The sequence below is a fragment of the Notolabrus celidotus genome, chromosome 20, assembly GCF_009762535.1.
Source record: "Notolabrus celidotus isolate fNotCel1 chromosome 20, fNotCel1.pri, whole genome shotgun sequence".
Lineage (NCBI taxonomy): Eukaryota > Metazoa > Chordata > Actinopteri > Labriformes > Labridae > Notolabrus > Notolabrus celidotus.
In genome coordinates this window covers 20292092-20317034 of record NC_048291.1, presented here as the reverse complement: position 1 = coordinate 20317034, position 24943 = coordinate 20292092, and the positions used below count along the sequence as shown (strand labels likewise).

At 41.9% G+C, this 24943-nt stretch overlaps 1 protein-coding gene across 1 annotated transcript in view; it reads right to left on the bottom strand.

Moving 5' to 3' along the window:
• The window catches only part of si:dkey-16p21.7 (serine/threonine-protein kinase BRSK1), a 40907-nt gene extending 18526 nt beyond the window's left edge, over positions 1 to 22381 (bottom strand). Inside the window, 10 exon segments of the mRNA XM_034712319.1 lie at positions 1360 to 1524; positions 1837 to 1868; positions 7254 to 7400; positions 14905 to 14973; positions 15050 to 15083; positions 15434 to 15550; positions 17102 to 17242; positions 17473 to 17558; positions 21022 to 21116; positions 21536 to 22381. Of these exon segments, the coding sequence (XP_034568210.1) occupies positions 1360 to 1524; positions 1837 to 1868; positions 7254 to 7400; positions 14905 to 14973; positions 15050 to 15083; positions 15434 to 15550; positions 17102 to 17242; positions 17473 to 17558; positions 21022 to 21116; positions 21536 to 21623 (974 nt within the window). The 5' untranslated portion in view covers positions 21624 to 22381.
• Between the last annotated feature and the right edge of the window lie 2562 nt (positions 22382 to 24943).

The window sequence follows — 24943 nt, the reverse complement described above, 5'->3', positions numbered from 1 at the left end:
TCAGACTTCCGTGTTTTGTTACGTAACAACAATATCCGGTCTGTCACGGAGTCGGAGCTCGGAGCTTGTTCAGCCCATAGTCTGTATAAAATAGTACTGAATCCCCCCTCCGTTTTTCATTACCTGCACAAATGTGTGCTAACAAGGAGCTTAGGAGGGAGGCATGCTAGTTGTAGGCTGTCTTAATAAACACAAAGGTCGGTTTTACTTCCCATGTCTGCAAATTTGAAGATCTAGTGGATGATTTTTATTTATCATGGATAAGTGCTAGCGCTAGTTAACATAGCCACATAGCTACATGTTCATAGCTGTAGCTGTAGCTGTGTACCAAGACGCACGTCGACATACTGACAAATAAAACAACAAGTAACACAGAATCTGTGACCAATCCTTCAGAAAAGGTCCCGCTGCCTTTCTGGCAGAGGTCGGTTTTACTCCCCACATCTGCAGATTTGAAGATCTAGTGGATGATTTTATTTGTCATGGATAAGTGTTAGCGCTAATTAGCATAGCCACATAGCTACATGTTCGTAGCTGTGTACCAAGACACACGTCGACATACTGATAAATAAAACAACAAGAAACACTAAATCTGTGACCAATCCTTCAGAAAGGTCCTGCTACAGGCGCCTCTCCGTCAGGATCAGATTCTGGATCAGATTCAGAGGGTTGAAGTAACGTGATCTCTGAGCAGCCGTGTATATTCAGCCAACATGTAACATTAGATCAACGTGCTGGAGAGCCGACGCAAATCCACTTCCTGAGGGGGCGGGGTCAGAGGGAAAACAGAGTGTTCTGAGGAGGACTGAATAAGAGGGTTTTTCAGACATGCCAAAATCTGGTTTCAAAGTGTTTTTTTGAGCATAAACTTTAAAGACATGTTTTGGGGACCTCTTAGACCAATATATATTGATGAAAAAAGCGTGATATGTCACCTTTAATTATTTAACTACTATTTTTTTATTGTAAAAATTACCTCTGCTACTCACCACTGCACTTTTATCATATTATTTTAGCCTGTACATATTAGTCATGCCTATTTGTTGTTCTTTTGTATTTATAGCTGATGTTATTGTTATTACATTTTTTATTTTTATTTTGTATGTCTTATTCTTATGCCTTGTACAAAGAGAGCACAGTTTACCTAAGTCAAATTCCTTGTGTGTTCAAGCATACCTGGCCAATATAGCTGATTCTGATTCTGATTAATCAGATTTAGACAGTAAAAAATAAAACCAATTCATAAATCTGTGTCTTTGATGTTTGAATTCACGAGCACATCTACTTCTCAAAGCATTGCACATCAATACATCATTTGCAGTTCAAAGTGAAATTGTTTGATTGGTTATATTTACTCACTCCTCACTTGTAAGGTCCTGTATGAGTTTGACCCGATCTCTAAAGCACCCTAAGGAGTACATGCTTTCAAGGACATCAGGGTCCAGCTCTGTTAAGGACACGATCCTCTTCACACAAACACGACGAGGGGGCGGCTGCTCTGGACAAGGCTCATTACGACCGCTCCTAAAAGAGAAACATGAGAAATATCTCAAGTTACAGCAAACCCAGATAGAGTAAGTTACACCAACATTACAATTGAATGTCCTCTGAGGGACAACTCTTCACAGTATCTGTTTTTTTTTTGTCATATTGCACTACATTACTGTCCTTTTTTATTCTATGATTGAGGCTTCACTTGAATTTTACATGTTTTCTTGGCATAAATGTTTTATATTTGTTATTTTTTAACATTGAAATTAACATTAAATAAGTTTGCAACATGCAGGGCAAGACAGACAACAAAGACAACAATAAGAAGCAATCAACTGTACTTACTGATACCAGGCGTGTTTTTGTATTGCTTCTAGCTGTATGAAAATAGAAAAGACACAATTTATGCATTAATTATAGCATAACTTTCTGTTTTCACAACCAAAGTAACCAGACAATAAGATGATAATAAAGATGCAGCATCTGCTGCCAAACAGAACACTGTGTAAAAAAGATCTGAGTCACCCCAGTATCTTCCCTTTTCGAGGTCTAAAGCAACTGAGTCAGCATTGCAGGCACACTCATAGGGCTAAATTTAGCAGCTCTTTTGCACAGTGATGTTCAGAAAATAAAATAAGATCAGGAATTAGCATCCATCAGTGTGTTTCCAAGATTTAGCTTTATAAATGATATACCTAAGATTTGTGTTAAAGAGATTTGAACCTTCTAGTGGGTTAAGGATATACTGTACATAAATAACATTTAGTACAGACATCTGTTTCCACCTCAAAACGAATAATCATACACTTAAACTCATCATCCAGTGTCTCTTACCTGAAACTTATAATATTCCCATTTGCATAGATGGCGAAAATTAAAGGGTAACAATAAAGGCAATGCTGACCAAGTTAAAAAATAACACCATCATGTTCAATAATTATTTGTTGTTATTACCCGGCTTTCTTACAGATGTTCCTGTTGTGTAAGATGCTTGATTCTGATTGGTCAAAACCCCTTGACAACCTCTTGACAACGGTTATTAACTTTTACTAACAAGAGCAACGCCAGAGGCAAACTGATCACGCTCATAGACTTTAGAAGATCACTCGTCATGTCAAATCAATCCACGGAAAAGAGTTTTGGCATACTTTGCTTCTGCTTGTTGACACCATAGACTGTATGGTGAGGTAAAACCATTAGTTCCCATTCACATCAAAACAACGTGGCTTAAACGCTATAGTGTCAGTTAGCATGTTAAATCAGCAGGCTACAGACATTTTCATATTAGACCCTGTCCAGCAATGGCAGCAGAGCTGGTGAGTGCAAGTTTAAGTTGCTGGTAGCTACAAACCAACGTGGCTAAAACGCTAGTTTCAGTTAGCATGTTAAATCGGCAGGCTACAGACATTTTCATATTAGATCTTGTCCAGCAATGGCAGCAGAGCCGGTGAGTACAAGTTTAATTTGCTAGTAGCTACAAACCAAAGCTTCATGTCGGGGTCTTATCTCACCCTGTCAGGATTCTATTTCAAATAACTGCCTGCTAACAGTACATTAGCCCATTCTTAGCTTAAAGCTCAATTACAGCACCCCAAAAGATGCTATGGTTGCAGACTTACTTCAACTTTCACTAGCCCAGGAAAACTTTCCCTACATATGACACTTTAGAAATTCTGTAGAAGTATCATATTCATAATGTATTATATCTCCTGGTGTTGGAGTGATCGAGCAGCTGAAGAGTCTAAAGTAGGCCTGTTGTAAAGCCATTCAAAGAAGAAAGTTTCCTTAATGTGTGTCCACCTCCTAATTATCTGTTTGCTAGCTTTGCATTTACTTCATGAACTGTCTTTTTACATTGAGTTTTTCCCATGGAGGCATCCAACAGACAGACAGACAGAGACGAAGACAGAGATAGAGGCAGTATGACCTGGTTTCAGGCTTCAGTAATCAAGGAACACACAGCTTTGATTAAATCTGCTCTGTTGTAGCTGAATGACTAACTGACCAGACTTTCTCTCTGTCTGTATTCAACATATCCATCTGTATTTAACAGCATTCAATGAGCCATAGTAGCACAGTAGTCCAGATCTTTCTGCCTATCAAGGATGTATTCCTCTCCGACCAACACGGCTGCCTTAACACAGCTTCTCTTTAAAACCCAAGTGCTGTGGTACATCTTCTAGCAGCCTGTTCACTCAGTCATTCATGTTTTCATTCACAAATCCTTCCCCCTCTTTCTAGCTTGCTCTTGTTGCTTTCAGGAGAGAAAACTTCACCATCAGTGCCTTCACAACTACTCACTCATGACGCCACTTGATCCACAAATTAATTCATACTGCAACTCTAACATCTGCAATAAATATATGCATGTCTCCCTTCTGCATCTTTGTTTTCATGTCTTTTGTTTCCATATGAGCTTCGAACTTGCTTTTAAGGACAGAAATAGAAAGTAATCCTGACGTGGCTGACTCAACTTTAGCCTTTAAAGAGGTACTGCACACTTAAACCTGTTTTTACAAATGCATATTGATGTGTTAAACTGAAGAATATGACTGTGCAGTGATGAAACACAAAAATGCATGTGTTGATTTTGTTGTGTCTGTTGTTTTAAATGAGGGTACAAGCTCACGGGGGGTAGACAGATTGAACCTGTCTTGGTCATGTTGTACAGCCTAGCCCAGCAGGAGTGAGCTCTCGCCCATACTGGCTCCTTGCTCTTTTTATCTGACTCTTCTCTTCTCTTCTCTTCTCTTCTCTTCTCTTCTCTTCTCTTCTCTTCTCTTCTCTCTCTTCTCATTAAAATGAGGTAGAAGAGAAAGGTAGATTATACAGCCACATCCTACATGGGTTGGCTCTTCAGACCAAACTGGCTTTTTGTCATGTCTCTGCCGTCCCAGCCTTCTTTCTAACATCTCCCTACAAACATTTTGTTTTCTCTCTCCTGCTTCCCAAATAAAAATGGGAGAGTAAAGGTAGGTAGAGCATGCAGCGTAAACATGAAGGAGTGAGCTCTAGCACATACAGGCTCCTTGCCCTCTCTGTGCCTCTCTTTCTCCCTCTAACGACTGACTCTTCTCATTGAAATGAGGTAGACAGCAAAGGTAGAGCATACAGGCATCCAACATGGGTTAGCTCTTTTGCCCCAACTGGCACGATGTCCTGTCTCTGCCTTCTTTCTAACATCTCTCTATGGAAATGTTTCTGATTTCTATCTGTTCTCTCCTCTCTTCCCTCATAATGTAGGGGTAGGTAGATCATGCAGCTTAAACCTACAGAAGTGAGCACTCTGGCCCATACAGGCTCCTTGCCCCCTTTCTGCCTTCTCTTTCTCCTTCTGACTCTTCTCTTTCTTTTCTCTCTTCTTTCCACTCTAATCTCATTAAAATGGGGTAGAAGGGGAAGGTAGAGCATGAAGCCACATCCTACATGGGTTAGCTCTTCAGACCAAACTGCCTTCTTGCCCTGTCTCTGTCTTCCCAACCTTCTTTCTAAAATCTTCCTACAAACACTTCTCTTTGTTTTCTCTCTCTTCTCTCACAACTGACTCTTCTCATTGATTTCTCTCTCTTCTCATTGAAATGAGGTGGAGTGCGGAGGCAGTGCATACAGCCACAACCAACATGGGTTAGCTCTTTAGCCCTAACTGTCTCTGCCTTCTCTGCCTTTTTTTAAGCATCTCTCTATGAAACCTTATCTGACTTCTCTCTCGTCTCTCCTCTCTTCCCAAATAATGTAGGGGTAGGTAGAGCATGCAGCTTAAACCAACAGGAGTGAGCTCTGGCCCATACAGGCTCCTTGCCCTCTCTCTGCCTTCTCTTTCTCCTTCTTACTACTGACTTTTTTCTTTCTTCTGTCTACTCTTTTCTCTTTAAAACGGGGTAGAGGGCAAAGGTAGAGCATACAGCCACATCCTGTATGGGTAAGCTCTTTAGATCAAACTGCCTTCCCAGCCTTCTTTCTAACATTTCCCTATTAACACTTTGTTTTCACTCTCTTCTCTCCTGCTTACCTAATCAAAATGGGAGAGTAGAGGTAGGTAGAGCATGCAGCTTAACCATGCAGGAGTGAGCTCTTGCCCATATAGGCTCCTTCTCCTGTCTCTGTCTTCTCTTTCTCATTCTCTTCTCTTTCTTTTGTCTCTTCTTCACTCTCTTTTCTAGTTAAAATTAGGTAGAAGGGCAAGGTAGAGCATACAGCCACATCCTACAGGGATTAGCCCTTTAGCCCAAACTGTCTTTTTGTTCTGTCTCTGCCTTTCCTGCCTTTGTTTCTAATATCTCTCTATGAACACTTTTTGTTATCTTTCTCTCCTCTTCTCTCTTCCCTTTTAATGCAGGGCTAGGTAAAGCGTTCAGCTTAACCCTGCAGGAGTGAGCACTAGCTCCAGCTCGAACAGGCTCCTCCCCCTCTTTCTGCCTTCCCTGTCTTTCTTTTTACATCTCTCAACACTCTTTTTTTCTGTGTTTTTTCTTATCTTGTAGTTAACTGTTCAGCCTGCCTGAGGTATTGTGAGCCTAACTTGAGAAAACACAGGTGAAGGGAGGTGCCCACTGGCTCTCGCTGCCTATCTGTCCCCATTTGTCTTTATATTTGGGTCGTGGGGGACATTAGAGGCCATGTGGTAGGTTATATAACTTATCAGTAGAGCATACATATTGGAGTGAGTGTGTAATGATGAGTTCCCTCAATGAGTGCTTATCCTTTTCATTAGAGCAGAAGCAGCCTGTGTTTATTTGAAATTTAAATGGATGTTGTCACCTTTTAAGCATCCTCACTGAGCAGTTCCTTTCTCAAACATCCTGACCCTCTCTGAAACCTTGTCACCACATGTTGACATTTTTTGGGAAATACTGCAATGGCTAGATTTAGGCTCAGCCCCAGGGGTTGGTGTTAAACTTTGAGCAATACATTCAGCCCATTCTTTGGCTCTCTTTTTCTGCTTTGCTCATCTCCTTCCTCCTCCCTCTGTGGGTTCTTACGTCAGGGTACATTTCTGCCACATCTTTAAGCAAAGCCTTGGGCTGTGCCTCTTCCTTTCTTTTCTTCTTAATTCTAAATGCCCCTTTTGCTTCATGTGCTAAAAAAATCTGTTTACTTTCTCTCAAGCTATTGTAAAAATCAACACTGATTTGTTTTCTGTTTGAGTGTGTGTCAATCTATCAATGTGTTGTTTTCCTAGCCTGTGAGTCATAGACAAGCATCACATGCTATGATGCTGTCAGTTCTGTCAGTATGCAGGATAGCTAGCTCCAGGATGCTTCCTGTCTCCTACCTGCCAGTAAGAATGCTGCGTTCATGGTGTCCAGGGTGTTGAAGAGTGCTGGATTTTCTTAAATTCTGATGAAAATGAACCTGCATATGTGTGCATGTGCATGTGCATAGTTGTGCAGCACATTTAGATGCATAAAATATGGTAACCCATTTTAATATCAAAGCTCTACTAAGTGACACCTCTTCTTTGCTGCTCTTAGTGACTGACAGGGCTGAAACAATGAATTTGGGAGACATGGTTTTTGCATGATTTTTGCATGATCCCTCTGAAATCAAGATAAACTGCCATTTCTTATCAAAGTACTTGAAGGGATTAACACTACTATAATAGTAGGAATATGTAATCATAATTTGGCATCATATAGGAGGAACAACATGTTTAGAGACAACCCTTTCTCTTGATTTCTAACCACTGAGAACACTATCATTACGTTGTGTTTTTGACTGTTCTGATTCTTTATCCTCTTTTTGTGACAGCCCCCTCTTCTCACCGTGAGTCTCTTGTCAGCGTTGACTTCAATCATCCCTTTTAGCAGAGACTGGCAGTCAGGAGGTATGAAGTGGGGCATGTGGAACACCCCACTCTTCACTTTCTCTAGAAGCTGCCGCAGGTTATCATGGTCAAAGGGCAAGGCACCCTGGGAAGGAAATAGGACAAGATGGAGAACGAATTAGATCAACATTAACTTACTTTTATACCTCAGACAACCATTAAGCATAGCATAGCATAGCATAAAATAGAGGCTGAAAATAGGGAGAAATCTCTCGCCTTGCTCCGTCCAAAAGTAAGAAATACTGCCAACCAGCACCCCAGCACTCTCAGTAATTGCCATTTTATATGTTTTTTGTTTTATCTATCTATGTCTATGGATTTAGAAAATTAGATATGATGTTGTAATAAATGACTTTTAGAAGTGTTGCCTGGGTAGTTTTATTTCTTTTGACAACCTCTAACAAGATATTCTCTGAAGTTTTCTCGTATCCAATCACAACTATGTCTTTGGGTCACAATTTTACCACAAAAAAATGCTTTGCCTTGATAATGAGGGTTTCAAAAATGCCTTTAACGCCCCTTTGCTTTTGCATCTTTGTCACCTGCTATTTGCTGCAGCATTACTACTTGCCTTTGTAAGTTATTGACCAAGCAGCAACCTTTGGTCTTAAAATTATTATTGTTATTGGTCGGATAAGCTAATTTCTCTATCAGCACACACTGTACGGGGGGTAAAAATGTTTATAACTCGTTATTCTTGAAGATATTAAACTTCTGAGTTTTGCCCAAATAAGGGCATGGCTGACTTGATTGACAGAGGGGCACCCTGTAGCTCTTAGCAAAAAAGGCTAAGGGGCCACCTGTAGGAGCCATATGTGTGTGTTTTATATGTGATGTGTTGGTAAGTGCTGTATATTGATGTGAGGGGGGTGTGTGCACTCTGCTGGCACTTGAGTGATGGGTACGTCACTGTGGGTGTGTGCACGGTGGTTACAAATAATTCCATGCACCTGGAGTCTGTTGGTTTTGTTAATGAGGAAGGGTGAGTCGGGAGTGACACTTTCTGTTGACCGCTACGCCTATCACCACATTAGTTTTGCCGTTCTGTACTTTGTCTTGTATTGTATGAAGCATCTGTCCAAGTTGCGCATCGCTAGAAATAAAGAGCATTAACGAGCATTAGAAGTGGATGTGTGTTTCTGTGAGTGTGCGTCACAGGTAAACTCCTGTGCTTAGCCTTCCGCGGCGTGTCGGTTTTTGTTTGGTTAAATCGTCAGTCAGCCGCAACATTAGTCAACAGAAATGGTTATCGAAGTGTTGATACGTGGAAAATGTTTCGTTTATGGACTCCTGGAGTGCTCGCTGTTACACGGGTGAGTAACAGTTCATTCATCGCTGGTCTCCTCTGATTCATTCACGCCCTGACTACTACTACGTTCATTCATCATCACCGCTGGAATTAAGGTACTGCTACACACACTTAACAGGTTCCTTTGGTGAATCAAACTATTCCCCTGGTAGGCTCTAGCGATATAGCCACGTAAGGTGGTTGTATTGTTTTTTGTTTTTCAGCCGTTTGTTATTTTCCTGTCATCGGCGGGTGGAGCAAATTGTCTCGGGAGTACCGCTGTGGTTCTCGTTTTAAGATAGCTTGTCTGATTCGGGACCATCAGTATACAGGTACATAAATACCCACCGCTTGAGCCACAGAAGACTAGGGTGAGTTGGTTAGTCTAGTTTTCTGTAGGCAGGTTAGAGGGGAATATTTGGTCTACCTGTTAATTGAGTGTTTTTTGTGAAGCTTGATGTAGCATATGCACCTTATTCTTAAAGGTCAACTGACTATAGATATGAATGTATTTTGCATGTTTTTTGATAATTTGTGAATGAAAATGGAGTCAGGCAGGTCAAATCCCTCTTCTGATGTGGGTCAAAAAAAGAAAGATAAGAGACAAAGTAAACTCACTGCCAAAGCATTTGCGAATAAAATTTTAAAGTCTTCAAAAGGAGCGAAAAGTAAAAGTAAATTAAATTAAAGGTGTTTCAAAGGAAATTAAAGGTCTAATGCAAAATAAAGATAATGCTACAAACATTCAGTCTCTGCTTGAAAATTTGCATGTGCTGTTTGATGATGCAGGTAAGCTCCATGATTCTGTAATTCCATTGCTTCCTCAGGAAGAACAAGAAAAACAAAACGTGTGGTTTTCCAGCATGCATGGACACCATCATAGGTTTGTGGATGAGGTGAAGGAATGGCTTTCTGATGCTAAGGGGAGTAGTACCCAAATCCTAACCCTGGGGAATACAGATATTTCTACACTCCCTTAGTCACTGCTGCCTGGTGTTGAGCTCCAAGATGCACAAAATAATGACGAGTTGTTTGTTTCCAATCATGTTGAGGATGATATTAGGCCGAGTGACAGCATCTCTAATGTTGCAAGCAGAGAATCGAATAAAATAAGTTCAGTAGGAAGATCCAGTGTTTCGTCTACTTCATCTGCATGTATTAAGGCTGAGGCAGATATGGCTGCACTTATGGCTCGCCAAAGGTTGTTATGGGATAAACATTTTTTGGAAGAGCAAGAGGAGCAGCTCAGGAAAAGGAAAGAGAAGCTTGATTTGGAGATGGAAATAGCTGCATCAGCAGCTAAATTGAATGTGTTGAAAGCCTCCAACACTTCACGAGTTTCCAGTGCTGTGCGTAGTAGAGTGGATGGAATGAGCTCGTACCTGGAAAGGGAAAAGGGTAAGGTTCAAGCATTGAATGTTGATTCTGAGATCTTTGTGCCTGTGGTTGCAGGCCAGGCATCTCTGTATACCTCTGTAGGTGGCCAGCTTGGACAACATTTGGTGGATGTAAGACCCAAGGTAAGAAATGTGGAACTACAACCTCAAGCCACATTGTCATACCAGCTGCCAGAACTAGATTCAAAGATGAAGAAAAGTGGTACACAGAGCTCTAATACTGGACCCTATGTAGAAAAAGATCTCTCTGCACCTGTGATGAGAAGTAGCACTGATCAGGGACGCTTAATATCAGTCTTGGAGAGGCGAAATGAGATTTCATCCTTACTGGTGGAGCAGCAATCTCTCTCCTTTCTTCCAAGACGTGACATTCAGTTTTTTGATGGGGATCCTCTGCAATATCAGGCTTTCATCAGAGCCTTTGAACATAGTATTGAGCAAAAGACCCACAGTGCAAGAGATTGCTTATACTTCCTTGAGCAGTACACCAGAGGGCAGCCTAGGGAGATGGTTAGAAGCTGTCAGCATATGCCTCATGAGAGTGGATATGTCAAGGCTAAATCTTTGCTCCAGAAACACTTTGGCGATCCATTGAAAATTGCTTCTGCCTATATGGAGAAAGTTTTCACATGGCCGGTGGTAAAATATGAGGATGTGAAAAATTGCAGGCATATAGCTTCTTGTTGCGGGCATGCTGTAATGCTATGGAAGGGGCTGAGTCCACACATGACTTGGATGCTCCTACTAATATGCAGACAGTAACAAAGAAATTGCCTTATAAGCTCAGGGATCATTGGAGAGATGTCGTCTGTGATATACAGGAAAGGTTCCATCGAAGAGCCAACTTTCGGGACATTGTTGGGTTTATTGAAAGGCAAGTGAAAATTGCAAACGACCTGATCTTTGGAGACCGTAATGATTCTCCAGCGGCAGTAAGAAAGGATGTCAGACATGTTAAATCCCAACCTTCTTTTAAGCCGAAGGGAAGTAGCTTTGCCACTACTGTTACTAGTGTGGATGAGAAGGTTGAAGCTGGGATGAAGAGAGGAAAGGACACACCCGTGGTAAAGGTTTGCCTGTTTTGTGGAGCTGGACACACCCTGGATCTATGCCTGCTATTGGAGAAGAAGAGGCATAGTGAGAAGATGTCCTTCTTGAAAGAAAATGGGTTGTGTTTTGGCTGTTTGTGCATTGGGCACAAAAGTAAAGATTGCAGGAAGCGCCTTTCATGTAAGGTATGCAATCTGAAGCATCCCACTATGTTGCATGTCCACCGCAAAGAAGGTGAAGATGGTTCAGTGCAAGTAAGGGGGGGAGCAGGAGCCACAGGTAGAAGTGCTTTGATTTCAGTGCAGTCTAGTGGGCTTACTGGGGCCGGTGAGCATGATTGTACTCTCTCTATACTGCCAGTACAAGTTAAGTCTAAGAAAGGGCAAGAAACACTTGTTACTTATGCCTTTCTGGATCCTGGGAGCTCAGCGTCATTCTGCACTGAAGGACTAATGAACAGGTTGAATATTACAGGTAGGAAAACAGACATTCTCCTTAGAACCATGGGTCAAGAGAAAGTAGTTGGCAGTCATATTGTGGCCGACCTGGGGGTAGCTGGGCTTGGCGCAGACTCTTTCATTGCGCTACCTGAGATGTTCACACAAAAATGTATGCCTGTCCATCAAGGTAACATTCCCAGACAGGAAGATCTTCTAAGATGGCCACACCTTGAGCATTTAAAGATAGCAGAGATTGACTCAGGTGTGGGCCTGCTTATTGGAACCAACATTCCCAGGGCCCTTGAGCCATGGGAGGTTGTTCGCAGCGTGAATGGTGGTCCGTATGCGGTAAAAACAATGTTGGGTTGGACTGTGAATGGTCCTCTTAGAGGAGAGTGCATCACTGATAACTGTGTGGAGTATGATGTCACTGTTAACAGGATTTCTGTTGCAAAGCTTGATGAGCTCTGGCAGCAGCAGACAAAGGCAGACTTCCCTGAATGTGCTCATGACGAACAATTCGGGCTGTCTAGGGAAGACCGACACTTCATGGAGTCCGTTTCAGAGTCAGCTAGGTTGGTTGATGGCCATTATAGCATTTGCTTGCCTTTGAAGCAAGTTGAGCCTGAAATGGATTGGCCAGAAAACCCTGATGTCTCTGGGAAGCTGTCTCCAGAAGATCCTGAGAGTAAGACAATTGTGTCTGTGAATGCAATCCAAGCTGATGAGCAGACGGGTTTGGTTATGCGCTTCATATGTTACTTCTCCTCTTGGATTAAGTTGAAGAGGATGGTTGGTTGGCTCCTTAGGTTTAAGACATTGCTTTTGGCTCTTAGTCAAAGGAGGAAGCAGTTGAGAGCAGCTTTCACTCAGTCTGGCTTGGATGAAAGGCAGCTTGAAGGAAGGCTAAATGAGAAGATGCAGATGGTCAAGGCTCAGGCTGCAAAAGGTCCTCTTTCAGTCGAAGAGTTTCACAATGCAGAGATTGCAATTGTTCGCTTTTGCCAAGTAAAGAGGTTCTCAGAAGAGATATCCATTCTGCAGAAGGGGGAAAGTGTGAAAAGAACCAGTAATCTCTACAAGCTTGATCCCATACTTGAAGGAGGCATTCTGAGAGTTGGGGGTAGGCTTAGTAGAGCAGCTATGCCGGATGAGGCCAAACATCCTACTATATTGGCCAAGGACCTTCACATTTCTGATCTTGTTCTCCGTCATATACAGGGCATGGTGGGCGTAACCATATGCTGTCAAAGCTGCGCCAAAGATACTGGATCCCAGGTGCCAGTACTGCTATAAGGAAGACTCAAAGTGTGTTGTTTGCCGTAGGTTGCATGGGACGTCAACGAATGGCAGATCTTCCCCACGACAGAGTATCTCCTGATGAGCCTCCATTCACTCGAGCTGGAGTAGATTATTTTGGACCTTTTGAGGTCAGAAGAGGAAGGGGCACAGTAAAGAGGTATGGGGTTATCTTTACGTGTTTGGCGTTAAGAGCAGTGCATCTTGAAGTAGCGTCATCGCTCGACACAGATTCCTTTGTCAATGCCCTCAGACGCTTCGTGGCAAGGAGAGCTGCGTTCTGACAACGGCACAAACTTTGTTGGAGCCGAGCGAGAGCTCATGGAGGCAATAGGAAAATGGAATCATGCCCAGATCAATGACATGCTTCTACAGAAGGGAATCAAGTGGGTTTTTAATCCCCCTCTTGGGTCCCATCATGGCGGAGTGTGGGAACGGTTGATAAGGTCTGTAAGGAAGGTGTTGAACTCTACTTTGAGAGCGCAAAATCTTGATGAGGAAGGTCTCCATACAATCCTTTGTGAAGCTGAGGCTATTATTAATAGCCGCCCAATAACCAAGGCCTCCACCGATCCCAATGACTTAGAAGCGTTGACCCCTAACCACGTTCTCCTTCTTAAGTCTAAACCATCATTGCCGCCAGGAGTGTTCCAGAGGGAGGATGTGTATGCCCGTCGTCGTTGGAGACAAGTGCAGTACATAGATGATTTGTTCTGGAAGCGATGGGTCAAGGAGTACTTGCCTCAACTTCAGGAGCGACAGAAGTGGCAGAGCGACAGAAGTGGCAGAGCACCAGACGGAACTTCGTCCCTGGAGATCTTGTTGTCGTTGTGGATGAGTCTGCGCCTCGTAACTCGTGGCTCACTGGAAGAGTGGTGCAAGCTGTTCCTGATAAGAGAGGACTGGTCAGATTCGTGTGAAGACGAAGACCAGCTGCCTGGACAGGCCCATAACTAAGGTGTGCCTTCTTCAAGAAGCAGAGGAGCCATGAAGATCTGAATTGACTCTTGAGCTTTTTGCAGACATGGACTTTCTTGTTTTTTTGACTTGGACATTTGCAAATGGACATGGTAATGAACTTTAGCTAAAATTTCCAGCTAGAATTAGCGAGAGTCTTTGGGGGGTTTTGGACTCGATGGATTTGTATTTTGAATGTAATGTTGTTGACTGATTAATCTTGTTGCAGTTTCTGTCTCCTACAGGTTATTTGTTGTGTAATTAGTGTTTTAGCATAATTAGGGGCTGGAATGTAGGAGCCATATGTGTGTGTGTTTTATATGTGACGTGTTGGTAAGTGCTGTATATTGATGTGAGGGGGGTGTGTGCACTCTGCTGGCACTTGAGTGGTGGGTACGTCACTGTGGGTGTGTGCGCGGTGGTTACAAATAATTCCATGCACCTGTAGTCTGTTGGTTTTGTTAACGAGGAAGGGTGAGTCGGGAGTGACACTTTCTGTTGACCGCTACGCCTATCACCACATTAGTTTTGCCGTTCTGTTCTTTGTCTTGTATTGTATGAACCATCTGTCCAAGTTGCGCATCGCTAGAAATAAAGAGCATTAACGAGCATTAGAAGTGGATGTGTGTTTCTGTGAGTGTGCGTCACAGGTAAACTCCTGTGCTTAGCCTTCCGCATCGTGTCAGTTTTTGTTTGGTTAAATTGTCAGTCAGCCGCAACACCACCTCTTTACCTCACACTAGCTTGGACAAAGTTAGGTTGTGTTCCGTGTTTCCAATATGGCACCCGCCGACGATTGGCTTCAAAACAGGGCTTCAGAAACAGATGGGTGACGTCACAGGTGACAGTCTATGTTATTGTAAAGTGTAAAGTGTTGTGTCAAAACAAGCGTTAAGTTATCTTAACTAGTGTAACCCAGGTCTTTCATATGCTTATGCATATTTCTAACTTGTGAGTAGAGGGACGAAAATAAAAGCAAAATGGGGAAGAGGTAGTAACAACATTGCTAAAGACTGCCTTTAGTGGGCAAAAACTTCATACAGTACCTTTAATAACTATATAACACTGATAGAGATAACTGCATGTGTGAGTTTAAAAATGAGTATAGTGCCATAAGATGAATTACTGAGATAAACCAATATAGAAGGATGTTCCTACCACAAGAAGAGCGAAGAGGATCACTCCACAGCTCCAGACATCTGCCCGGCGACCATCATACTTCTCCCCCTGAGTAACAAAGAGTAGCATTAGAGAGTTCATACATATGCACACACAAACAAATACTGAGAGCGTAGTAACTTACCCTTATGACCTCTGGACAGGCATAATGTGGAGATCTATAATCAAGAAGCAAATTATTAGAATGTGGAATCAGATACAAAGAAACACCAAAACTTTTCATCCAGAAGCTCCAATCTCATCCTCAGTTTATCTGTCAGATCTACATTCCTCCTCATTAGCTGGAGTGTAAGTGGATGTTTCCATTGTTTTGCATTTTGATTTAATTATAAAAAAAAATTGGAACCATTAAAACAAATTGTTATACTAATATCAGAAACCACACCAAAGATGCATCTCATTTTATAGCCAACTTGCGAAGTTTGGAGAGTGAGGAATGTTTTTGAGACATGATCAAACCGGTAATTCTTTTTCAATACAGTTGAGGAAAATAAAAGCCAGTACTGACCCACAACTGGTTTCCAGCAGGCTGTCACCGACTTGTAGTGAGGCCATTCCAAAGTCTGCTATCCTGATGTTATTCTTCTCATCCAGGAGAAGATTCTCAGGCTTCAGGTCTCTGTGACTGGACACACACACACAAACACACACATATTATCAAAGACAGTACTCCAGTCTTTTTCCAGACCATAAACAGCCGCTATAGCTTAACTAACCTATTTGTACTCTCAGTTTACTTTCACATGACAAGCAAAGATTTATACCAAAGGGACAGCTACTATTGATCAAAGCACAGTGACTTTAAACAGACAGTAACTGTATGCGTCCTTCGTCCAAAAGGGGACCTGCTGAAAAGGTGCAGATGTTTGTGGTGTTAAAATGCAAAAAAGGGAAGAACAGAAGTAGCAGTTTGTCAGAAAAGGAAGGGAAAAAGAAAAGTGTTTTTTTACTTACACAGAAAAACATCAGTCCTTTCCTCTAGCCTGTTGTAAGCTAACTAACGTTCAGGTCACTTTCCACTAATGATTGGTTGATTGACGTGTTGTTGTGTCATAACACAGGATCAATTCATAAATGTGCATGTGTTTTCAAAACAAGCATCCATTATCCATACCACTATTCCCATTCTGGGTCACGGGAGAGCTGGAGCCTATACCAGCTGTACAGTAATTGATGGAGAGACATACAACCATCCCAGCACGCACTCACATCTACGGACAAGTAAAAGTGACCAGCTAATCTAACAAGCATGTTTTTGGACTGTGGGAGGAAGCTGGAGAACTAACTCATGCACACAGAACACACACAGAAAGGCTCCTGCCCTGCCTTAGGGTTCAAATCTGGAATGTTTTTGCAGTGAAGCAACAGCGCTAACCAATGTGCCACTGTGCAACCTGTTTCCCCAAACATCTTGATAATAAGTCAAAGCAGGCTAGTTATAAGTATATAATATAAGTAGTATGGCCACTTTTGCATTGCATGTGAAATACGGGACTGATTGCTTCCACTGCCCTTCACTATCATCTACATTTCATGGAGGCACAATGACTGGATGAAGTTTTTCTGTTGATAATTCAACATGAACAGTGACACAGTGGAGCCTAGCCTACCCAGCTTAATCCCGCCTTACTAATGTTATTGGCTAGAAAAAGCAATCATCCAAACACTGGATTTCAATCATGGAGGCAGATGTTTGGATTCCTGTGAAACTATCTGACAGATTTGATTGGTTATGTTTACCCGAGCAATGATATTTTCCTAAAGCTAACCATGTACCAGTTTCAAACAACTGTTCCCCTGGTCAGATTCCGAAACTAACTTCCATGTAGCCAGACAAAATTTCGGGATTTAAAGTCAACTTGGACCTCTGAACAACACACAGATGCAAAAGATTCTTGGCAGAAAGCTTTGAAGGCAAACTTTAACACACAGTGTACAAGCCAATCACAGTACAGTAGTACCAGCCAATCAAAGCAGGATGGGACATGATCAGGGTGGATTCTAGTGGAAAAAATGTGCACAGGCTGAGGTTAGAATAAAAACAACCCCAAGGCACCTTCATCTCAAGTTACAGCACATAACTTAATTGGAGCAGAACTGAAAGTATCAAAGATCAACATTAGACATGCAAAGCACACAAAATGAGCCCTTATAAGGTCAATAGCTTCTCACATACCATATTGAGTGACTGTGGCAGAAGTCAAGGGCAGAGATGATTTGTCGAAAGAACTTTCTGGCCTCTTTGGGGGTCAGCCTGCCCTTCTTCACCAGGTAATCAAATAACTCACCGCCAGACACATGCTCCAACACCAGGTACCTGAGGGGTCAGAGAGGAGAGAACTGGTGAAGACAGGAGGGGAAAAAACACCTACCAATAGCCTGCTTCTTCCATGTCAGGTGGTTATTTATCTCAGTTTTGTCTTACAAAAAAAAATCTTGTTTCCCTTTCTGAATCAAGGTTGTTTCTAATCTGGTGGGGATCCAGAGGCAGAGAAAGGAAGATCAAACAAAAGTGAGCAGGAAGAAAAAAGATGAAGAGATACTCACAAGTATTTGTTATTCTCATAGACATCATGCAGCTTCAGAACGTGAGGGTGCTCTATTAATTTAAGAATAGCTATTTCTCTCTCCACCTGGATGGATAAAGGGGGGAGAGAAAGGTTAAGAGAGAGGAGGAGAGAAAAAAAGGGGAGGAGAGGTTAGAAATGACGGAGATTGAAATGTCAGAGGGAAGAGGAATGTAGGAAGAGGAAGGCAGCAAGTGAAAAGGCAGATGGAGGTAAAGCAAGGTAAGAGAATTGGATAGTGTTGTAACTGCGTATGTGTTTAATACAAGGCAGAAACAGGTAAGTAAAAATGTAATAAAGGAGTTAGAGTTGCAGATAGGGGTGGAGGTAGAGGTAGAACAAGAAAATCATTATTCACTATGATGAAGAGTGTTTTAAAACTTTGAAAGGTAATTGTACAGTAGGCTAGATCTAGCGAAAGCTGTAAACAAACTTCAACTTAAAGCCAAAATACAATTTCTGATGTAAATGACATCAAAACTTTATAATTATTACTATATAAGGTCTAATCAGTACCAGTCAGCAAAGTTTTTGGTGTAAAAGTTCCAAAAAACCCAACATACATCAACAGCCGAGTACCAAACAGAAAATGGACAAAGTTAGTGGATAGCTCGTGAACACAGTGGAGCATTTAGCTGCAAATGAAACGCACAGTTCCCTCAGGAGTTGGTGGATATAACAATTTTTTTAAAGAACCTGAAGTTAGGTAATATTGGCCCAAAACTCTCACTTTAATGCTAACGTTACTTGCTGCTAGCTTGCTTACTACATACATTAACAGCAGAGGACCATATAGAAAGCGTGCAAAGTTATCGGGTAGCTTGTGAACATGGTGGAGCATTGGGCTGCAAATGTAACGCACTTTTCCCTCAGGAATTAGTGGAATATTGGCCCAAAAACTGTCTCACTTTAATGTTAACTTTACTCGCCATTGGCTGGCTGTGCTCAGAAACAGCTTGCTAACACTACACACGTAAATGGCCGAGTACCAAACAGAAAATGGGCAAAGTTAGCGGCTAGCTGAACATGGTGGAGTATTTAGCTGGGAATGGAATGCACAGTTCCCTCAGGAGTTGGTGGATATAAAAAAGGGTTAAAAGAACCTGAACTTTGGTCATATTGGCCTTAAAACTGTCTTGCTTTAATGCTAATGTTACTTGTTGTTAGCTGGCTGTGTTCAGAAACAGCTTGCTAGCACTATGCTAAATTGCAGTCATGATGACTTTAGAAGGTTAAGGTATCCTAATGTTGTGTGATGTAAACACGACATTGCCATGTGGAATTAAAGCAACTTATCTAGTTTACTTTAAGAAACAATGCAAACAATTCAATAAAGACATTTTATGACATTATATTTGAATTAGTCTGAGGGGAGACTTGACTTGAAGAAGTTTTTCCTTGCCACTGGAACTTGCTAAATGTTGCATGATATAAGAGTCTTATACTGTTTGATGGGACTGAAACTTGTCCTATCTTTATGTCGGGGCTTCTCAAACAATAAAGAAAAAGTATGGTTCAGACCTGCCGCTTTATTAATAAAGATCAATAGATTGACTTGAAATTGGCTCTGTTTTTAGGCATGGCGAACTACAGTCATATATCTGAGAGGGTTTTCCTATTAGCTGTGTTTTACATATCTAAATGCTTCGATGAAGTGAAGGGATGAACTTGATACATTATTTAATGGCATAAAAAAGGCAGACAGCCAGGTTTAAAACATTTTTTTAATATTAAAATAAAATCTTGTAACAGTGACAGAGGGGTGATTACATCCACCTTTAGTTAAATGCAATGAATGCCTTTGCTTTTTCTGGGCCAAGTTAGATGTTAGCTTAAATTTCCTCAACTATTTAAATACGTTGCAGTGGTTGGTTAGCATCATGAAGTTTCTACTGTATCATTATACAGGGCTAAATGTGCCTTTTCTAGAATGCAGAACCCAGTTTCAATGCAGTTTAAGGTGTGGCAAATGTACAATACTGTTCTAAGCTAAATCATCACTGCAGTGCAAACAGGGTCTATATTTTAAATAAGTGAAGTTGGTGACACACATGATGACTGTGAAGTGGAAATAGAAGGATTGGTTAAATTTGCTGAAAAGTTTGGGATGTTTTGTGGAAATATGCAAGGTCGCAAGAAAGGTCTAGGGTTGGTTGAGCTTGCGTTAATGTGCTGACATGCAACTTCCTGGAGTGACTGTAGAATAAATGAAGACACCTTGTTCTCCATACCTGTTGCCATTGAAACTTCATCACATATAGAATTATTTTTATACAGCGTGGCGTGAACCAGTAACGTGGATTTTGTCCATGACACCAAAACGTAGAGAGCAGGAAACCTCTCCCTCAAACAGACGTGAATGAATGTTGTACAAAGACAGACTGAATATATCCAAAGCTCTACAATAAAAGCAATTGGTTTTTATTTGCTGTTGGGTGTTTGGGAAGTTTATGCAATCTCAATTCGGCACCAGCAGCTGTCCCAGTTTGACCTATTTAACAGTCTCACACACGGCTCAGACAGAGGCACAATATCGGCTTGCTGTCCACATGGTTGGATTGAATATTGAATGGTACGCCCATTCCATTTTCACTGTGATATAAGGGCTTTGAGGTCTTTTAAGTTGAGAGGTGTAGCATAGTTGGAAAATGCTTAAAGTTTTGATGAAACCCTGGGTGGAGCCGGATCGTATTGATCTATGGCTGTAGATTGGTAGCTATTTGCAGAATCTGGTCAGCATATCTCTGCAGAGGACTGTTTGACTTTTGAACCATGAATCTTATGCAACTAATACAACAGCCCTGTCTTATGATATATCTTTACATGCTCAGTATGTTCAGATTTCCAGAAATGTGTCACTTCAGGTGGACTTCCTGCAACAACTAGCAGACAGCAGCCTGCTACTGTTGTTCCTGTCAGTTAGCACAAAGAGCACAGGGCAACAGGCAACTCTCCAAAGCAGAGGACAAGAAAGTATGCCTTTCTGTATTTGATGCATGAGATGTTTATTTTTACTTCCCATCATCTTAACTAGCTAAATAAAGCGATCAGGAAAAAAAAAGAAAACACTACCAAACCTAGCGAAGATGTTAAACTGTCATAAACGTCTAACCTAATACAGCAGATTCCTTCCTAAAGTTTCCTACCTCTCTAACCTGCATTGTTTTAAAGCCATAAAATGCACAAAGCTGCTCATCAGTCACATTAGAAGCACCAACATGATAAAGCTATTCAGTCCAGAGTGTTTCAGCTACAGGAGCTTTTATCAGAGGACTTAATTAGCAGAGTGAAATCATCTCTATTGTTCGCTCCACAGAAGCAGCCCACACACTCGTCTGCTCCAAGTTACAACACACAGACACGCTTTTTTTTTTTATATATATAAAGACTCCATTTCTGTTGCTATTTCTGAAGACATATTCTCGACATGATTTGAGCTTCGAAGCCACACGAATGACAGTCAGAGTGGGAGCAACTTAGAGGACATGTAGATGGAGAGTGGGATGAGAACATGAGGTGGATTCTTTACCTTCATGAGAACTGATTCGGAGAGTTTCTCTCTGTTGACAATCTTTATGGCCACCTTCTGTCCGGTTATACAGTGGACACCCAGCTTCACCAGACCTGACACACACACACACACACACACACACACACACACACACACACACACACACACACACACACACACACACACAAGTAGGAAAATGTTTCAGCACCAGAAATCCTCATGCAGTGTGAAAAAACAAAGGAGATGTTATAAATAATTCAAAATAGCTTTACAGACAATGTCCCACACATTGACCAAACTCAGCTCAGAAAAAGGCGGCTAGGGAGACCTTTAATGTACATCCTGTAATGCTTTTTAGGAGATCCTTTAAGAGGGTTTCAGCAGAGTAATACCAGGATGATAAGAGGACTTACAGAGGGAATAAGGACTAAACCATGAGCTCGGAATGCATGATTTGGGGGATCAGCTTGAGCACCTTCCAGACGTCTTTTTTCTGCATTGCAAGACTGCAGGTGATTTAAGGGGCTCCTACCTGTCTGGCCCTTCCCTAGAGTCTTCTCCAGCCGGTAAGGCCCCACGTACTGGCTGGACTGGGCCACTGTCAGATCCTTGCTGCTCATCCTTCCCCGAGATGCAGTTCTAGTCCTGATAAAAAAGGGAGATCAAGATAGTGGTCTCTCCTGCTCCGTGCGTAATAATGCCGTAACACACATCACAGGGCGGTGAGGAGCTAGGGAGAGGTACGGAGGACTAGTCGTGATCTAAAGCCGGGCCCTGCAGGCTACTCCCATGCACTTGTTTGTCATGCGGTCAGAAGTGAGAACCGGCCCAGTTTCCATCCTACAAGACCCGGAATGAAGTATCTCCAAGATCGGTTTGTGTCTTTTGCACTAAAGCAGCATCATCAGAGGGACGGTAGAAAGAACCAGAAAGCAGAGGAGGTGTGAGGTGTGACTGGGAGGTAATATCCACAATAATGTGTCCTATCAAAGAGTAGTTTAAAGCTTACTGGTCCTGTGGAGCTTATGCAGCTGGATAAAAGCAAAGCAGGAGAAAGATCTCATCCAGACCCGCAGAGGAAGGCTACATTTGCCATAGATTGATTTATTTAAGAGCAGAGACTCAAATATCCCAAGTCAGAATGCTCAGATTGAATCCATTCATTGATCGATACCAGGGACCCCCTCCTCTCTAAACTGCTACAGTCCAAAAATGTTTGAATCCTTCTAAACTAGCACATTCCCTTTGATTCTTAAGCCAGGCCTTGCGTTAGTCCGGATGTGTCTTTCTGTGCAGATGCGGCGATGTCCAGATAATAATCTATTATCCCAACAGCATCAGCAAGAAGAATGGGTTTTCCAATATCCGGTGCACACTTTGGCTCACCCCTCCCCGACCCTGCATCAGGAAATAGAGGAAGAGGGGGAGAGCATCAAAAAAAAGCAAGACAGCCTGAGGCAAAGACCGAGAGAGAGAGGCGAAATGCAGCCGCCGTCGGGACAGCTGCAGCGGCGAGAGACGCGCTCCGTGTGCCGGTGGAGGATCAGCGCACGGCCCGGTGATTAATCCTCCTTCTAGAAACAACAAGCATCCTCAGCTGGCCTCCCCTCCTCTGTCTCTCCCTCCCTCTCTTCCTCTCTGTCTCTCTTTCTATCCCCCTGGTCGGCTATGTGCATGATATCACCGCATCTCCTCCCTCAAACGGTGCTCTAAGCTTCTCCCTCCCGCGTCAATGACAATTCTTTGAAAAAATCGCCTCGCGAAATAGAATCTTCCAGGTTGTCAGAAGTTGCCCGCATCCACAGGAGTGACCGCGAACCACGGGATGGCCTCCTCCTCTTCGCTGCTGCCCGTAATATCCCCCTTTCCCTTTCTCTTTTTTTCCCCTTCACTCCTCCTCCTCCTCCTCCTGCTTCTCTCAGCTTCCTTCTCTTCATCGGTCAGCATCAGCATCCGGGTTCCGCCTCTCCCTCCCCACCCTCCTCTCTGACTGCCTCTCGCGCCCCCACCCTGTTTCACTAGAGCAAAGTTACACCTCAAATGATTGGCTGCATCAACAGGAAAAAATTGCAAACTGCATGTCAGTTTCGAGGGTGCTCTTGACATTAATGTAATCTGAGAATAATTAAATGTGCGAAAAAATAGGCCTACATGAGATTAAAGGAGCATCATGTAGCTTAGGTTTGGATTGACATGCAAGGGTTTAAACTATGTGCAAGAGCTGATAGTTTTAATACATATACCAGGAGTTTGATCTCAATTATCTCTTTATTGTCAAGTATTTGTAGCACTTTCAACATGCATTTATTGATAATGACATTTAAAGCAGGGTTATTTCTTCATCTTACAAATATTCTACTATTCGACTTTAAAAAAGTCTTGCAAAATTGCAGAAACCAGGCATTAAACGGTTTCCACAAGGTTTACTGCTTTATTGCTGCTTCTTTGTAGAATGATGATACTGTAAGCTATGAAAAAGTTATCTGATGATACATTAGGATCAAAATAATGTCAAAAAATGTTCAAAGAGTAGTTTATTTTATCAAATTAAACTGAGACTGAACCAAAGCAAGGCTGGATCGATGGTATTTAATAAATCTACATCTGATTTGAAAGGACAAAATGACATAATAACTGGCATTGCGTAGAATTTAAGAGTAAAATTAAAAATGTAGAGGTCTGAAAATACATTCTGCTGTAACCCCATTCATGACATTCACCTAAGAGGCTTGAAATCTAACTCTGCAAGTGTCCCAAAGCTTACAGTTCAATGCCCACTGAGCAATGACAGAATGGCCCTTGGAATAAATGACTGCCAATGTGGTCATATGTAAAAGATATAAGAACAGCAGTAATTCATGTGACTGTAACTATTGTTTTGCTGAATATAGTCATGTTGTTGGACTGCTTAGATTCACATATTTTCTGTTTGTGTTCTTTAGCCTTTGGGTTTTTATTTATTTTTTGTTTTGGGGTTATTTTTGGGGGGTACACATGTTGTTTGGGTTATTTCATTGTTTATTTGTTGTTATTGTTGTTGGGGGGGGGGGGGGGGGTATTTATGGTTTTGTGTTATTTCTGGGGGGGGTTCTTTGTGTTTTGGGTTCCTATGTTCTTTGATTTTTGAGTTTGCTTTGGGGTGGGGTGTTTTGGGGTTTGTTGCTGTTTTGAGTTCTATGTTTTGGGGGTTCTTATGTTTTTAAAATTATTTATTTCTTTTGGTTCTTGTGTTGTTGGGGCTCATTTTTGGTTTGGGTTCCCTAGCTTTTGAGTGTTGCGGCTGGGTTCTTATATTTTTGGGTTCTACAGTATTTTTTAGTTCTGATGTTGTTTGGGTTCATTTGTTTTTAAGGTCTTTGCTGCTGGGTTCTTATGGGTTTTCTGTTTTACTTTTTTCATGTGCTTATGTTTTCTGGGATGGGGGTCTTCATATTCTATCTAATTGTTGTTAAGTATTGGTTCTTTTTGTGTTTAAGTTCTTCCACTGTTTGGGTTCTGTAGTTGCATTTTTTTGGTTTGCTTACCTTTGGGTTCTTAATGTGGGATCTTGAGTTTTATTTGGGGATCTTTCTAGCTCTAGTTTGTATGTCTTTTGTTCTTTTCCTGTTGGGTTCTTTATTTTGTTCATACCTCAAAGCACTTAACAGACCAGATATATTTTTAAAGGTTCTACATTTTAAATAAATAAAATGATTATTTTGATTATTTTTATCTCACTTTTCCAATCTTCTTACAACTCCACACAAAATGTCAACTCTGACTCTTTCACATACACTAATACATCATCTGCATAGGTGTCTAAGCTATGGGGTGGCTGTGGCTTAGAGATAGAGTGGGTCATCTCTCAATAGACAGACTGGTGGTTCCATTCCTCGCTCCCACAGCCACATATTGAAGTGTGCTTGGGGAAGACACTGAACCTCAAACTGCTCTAAAGGCA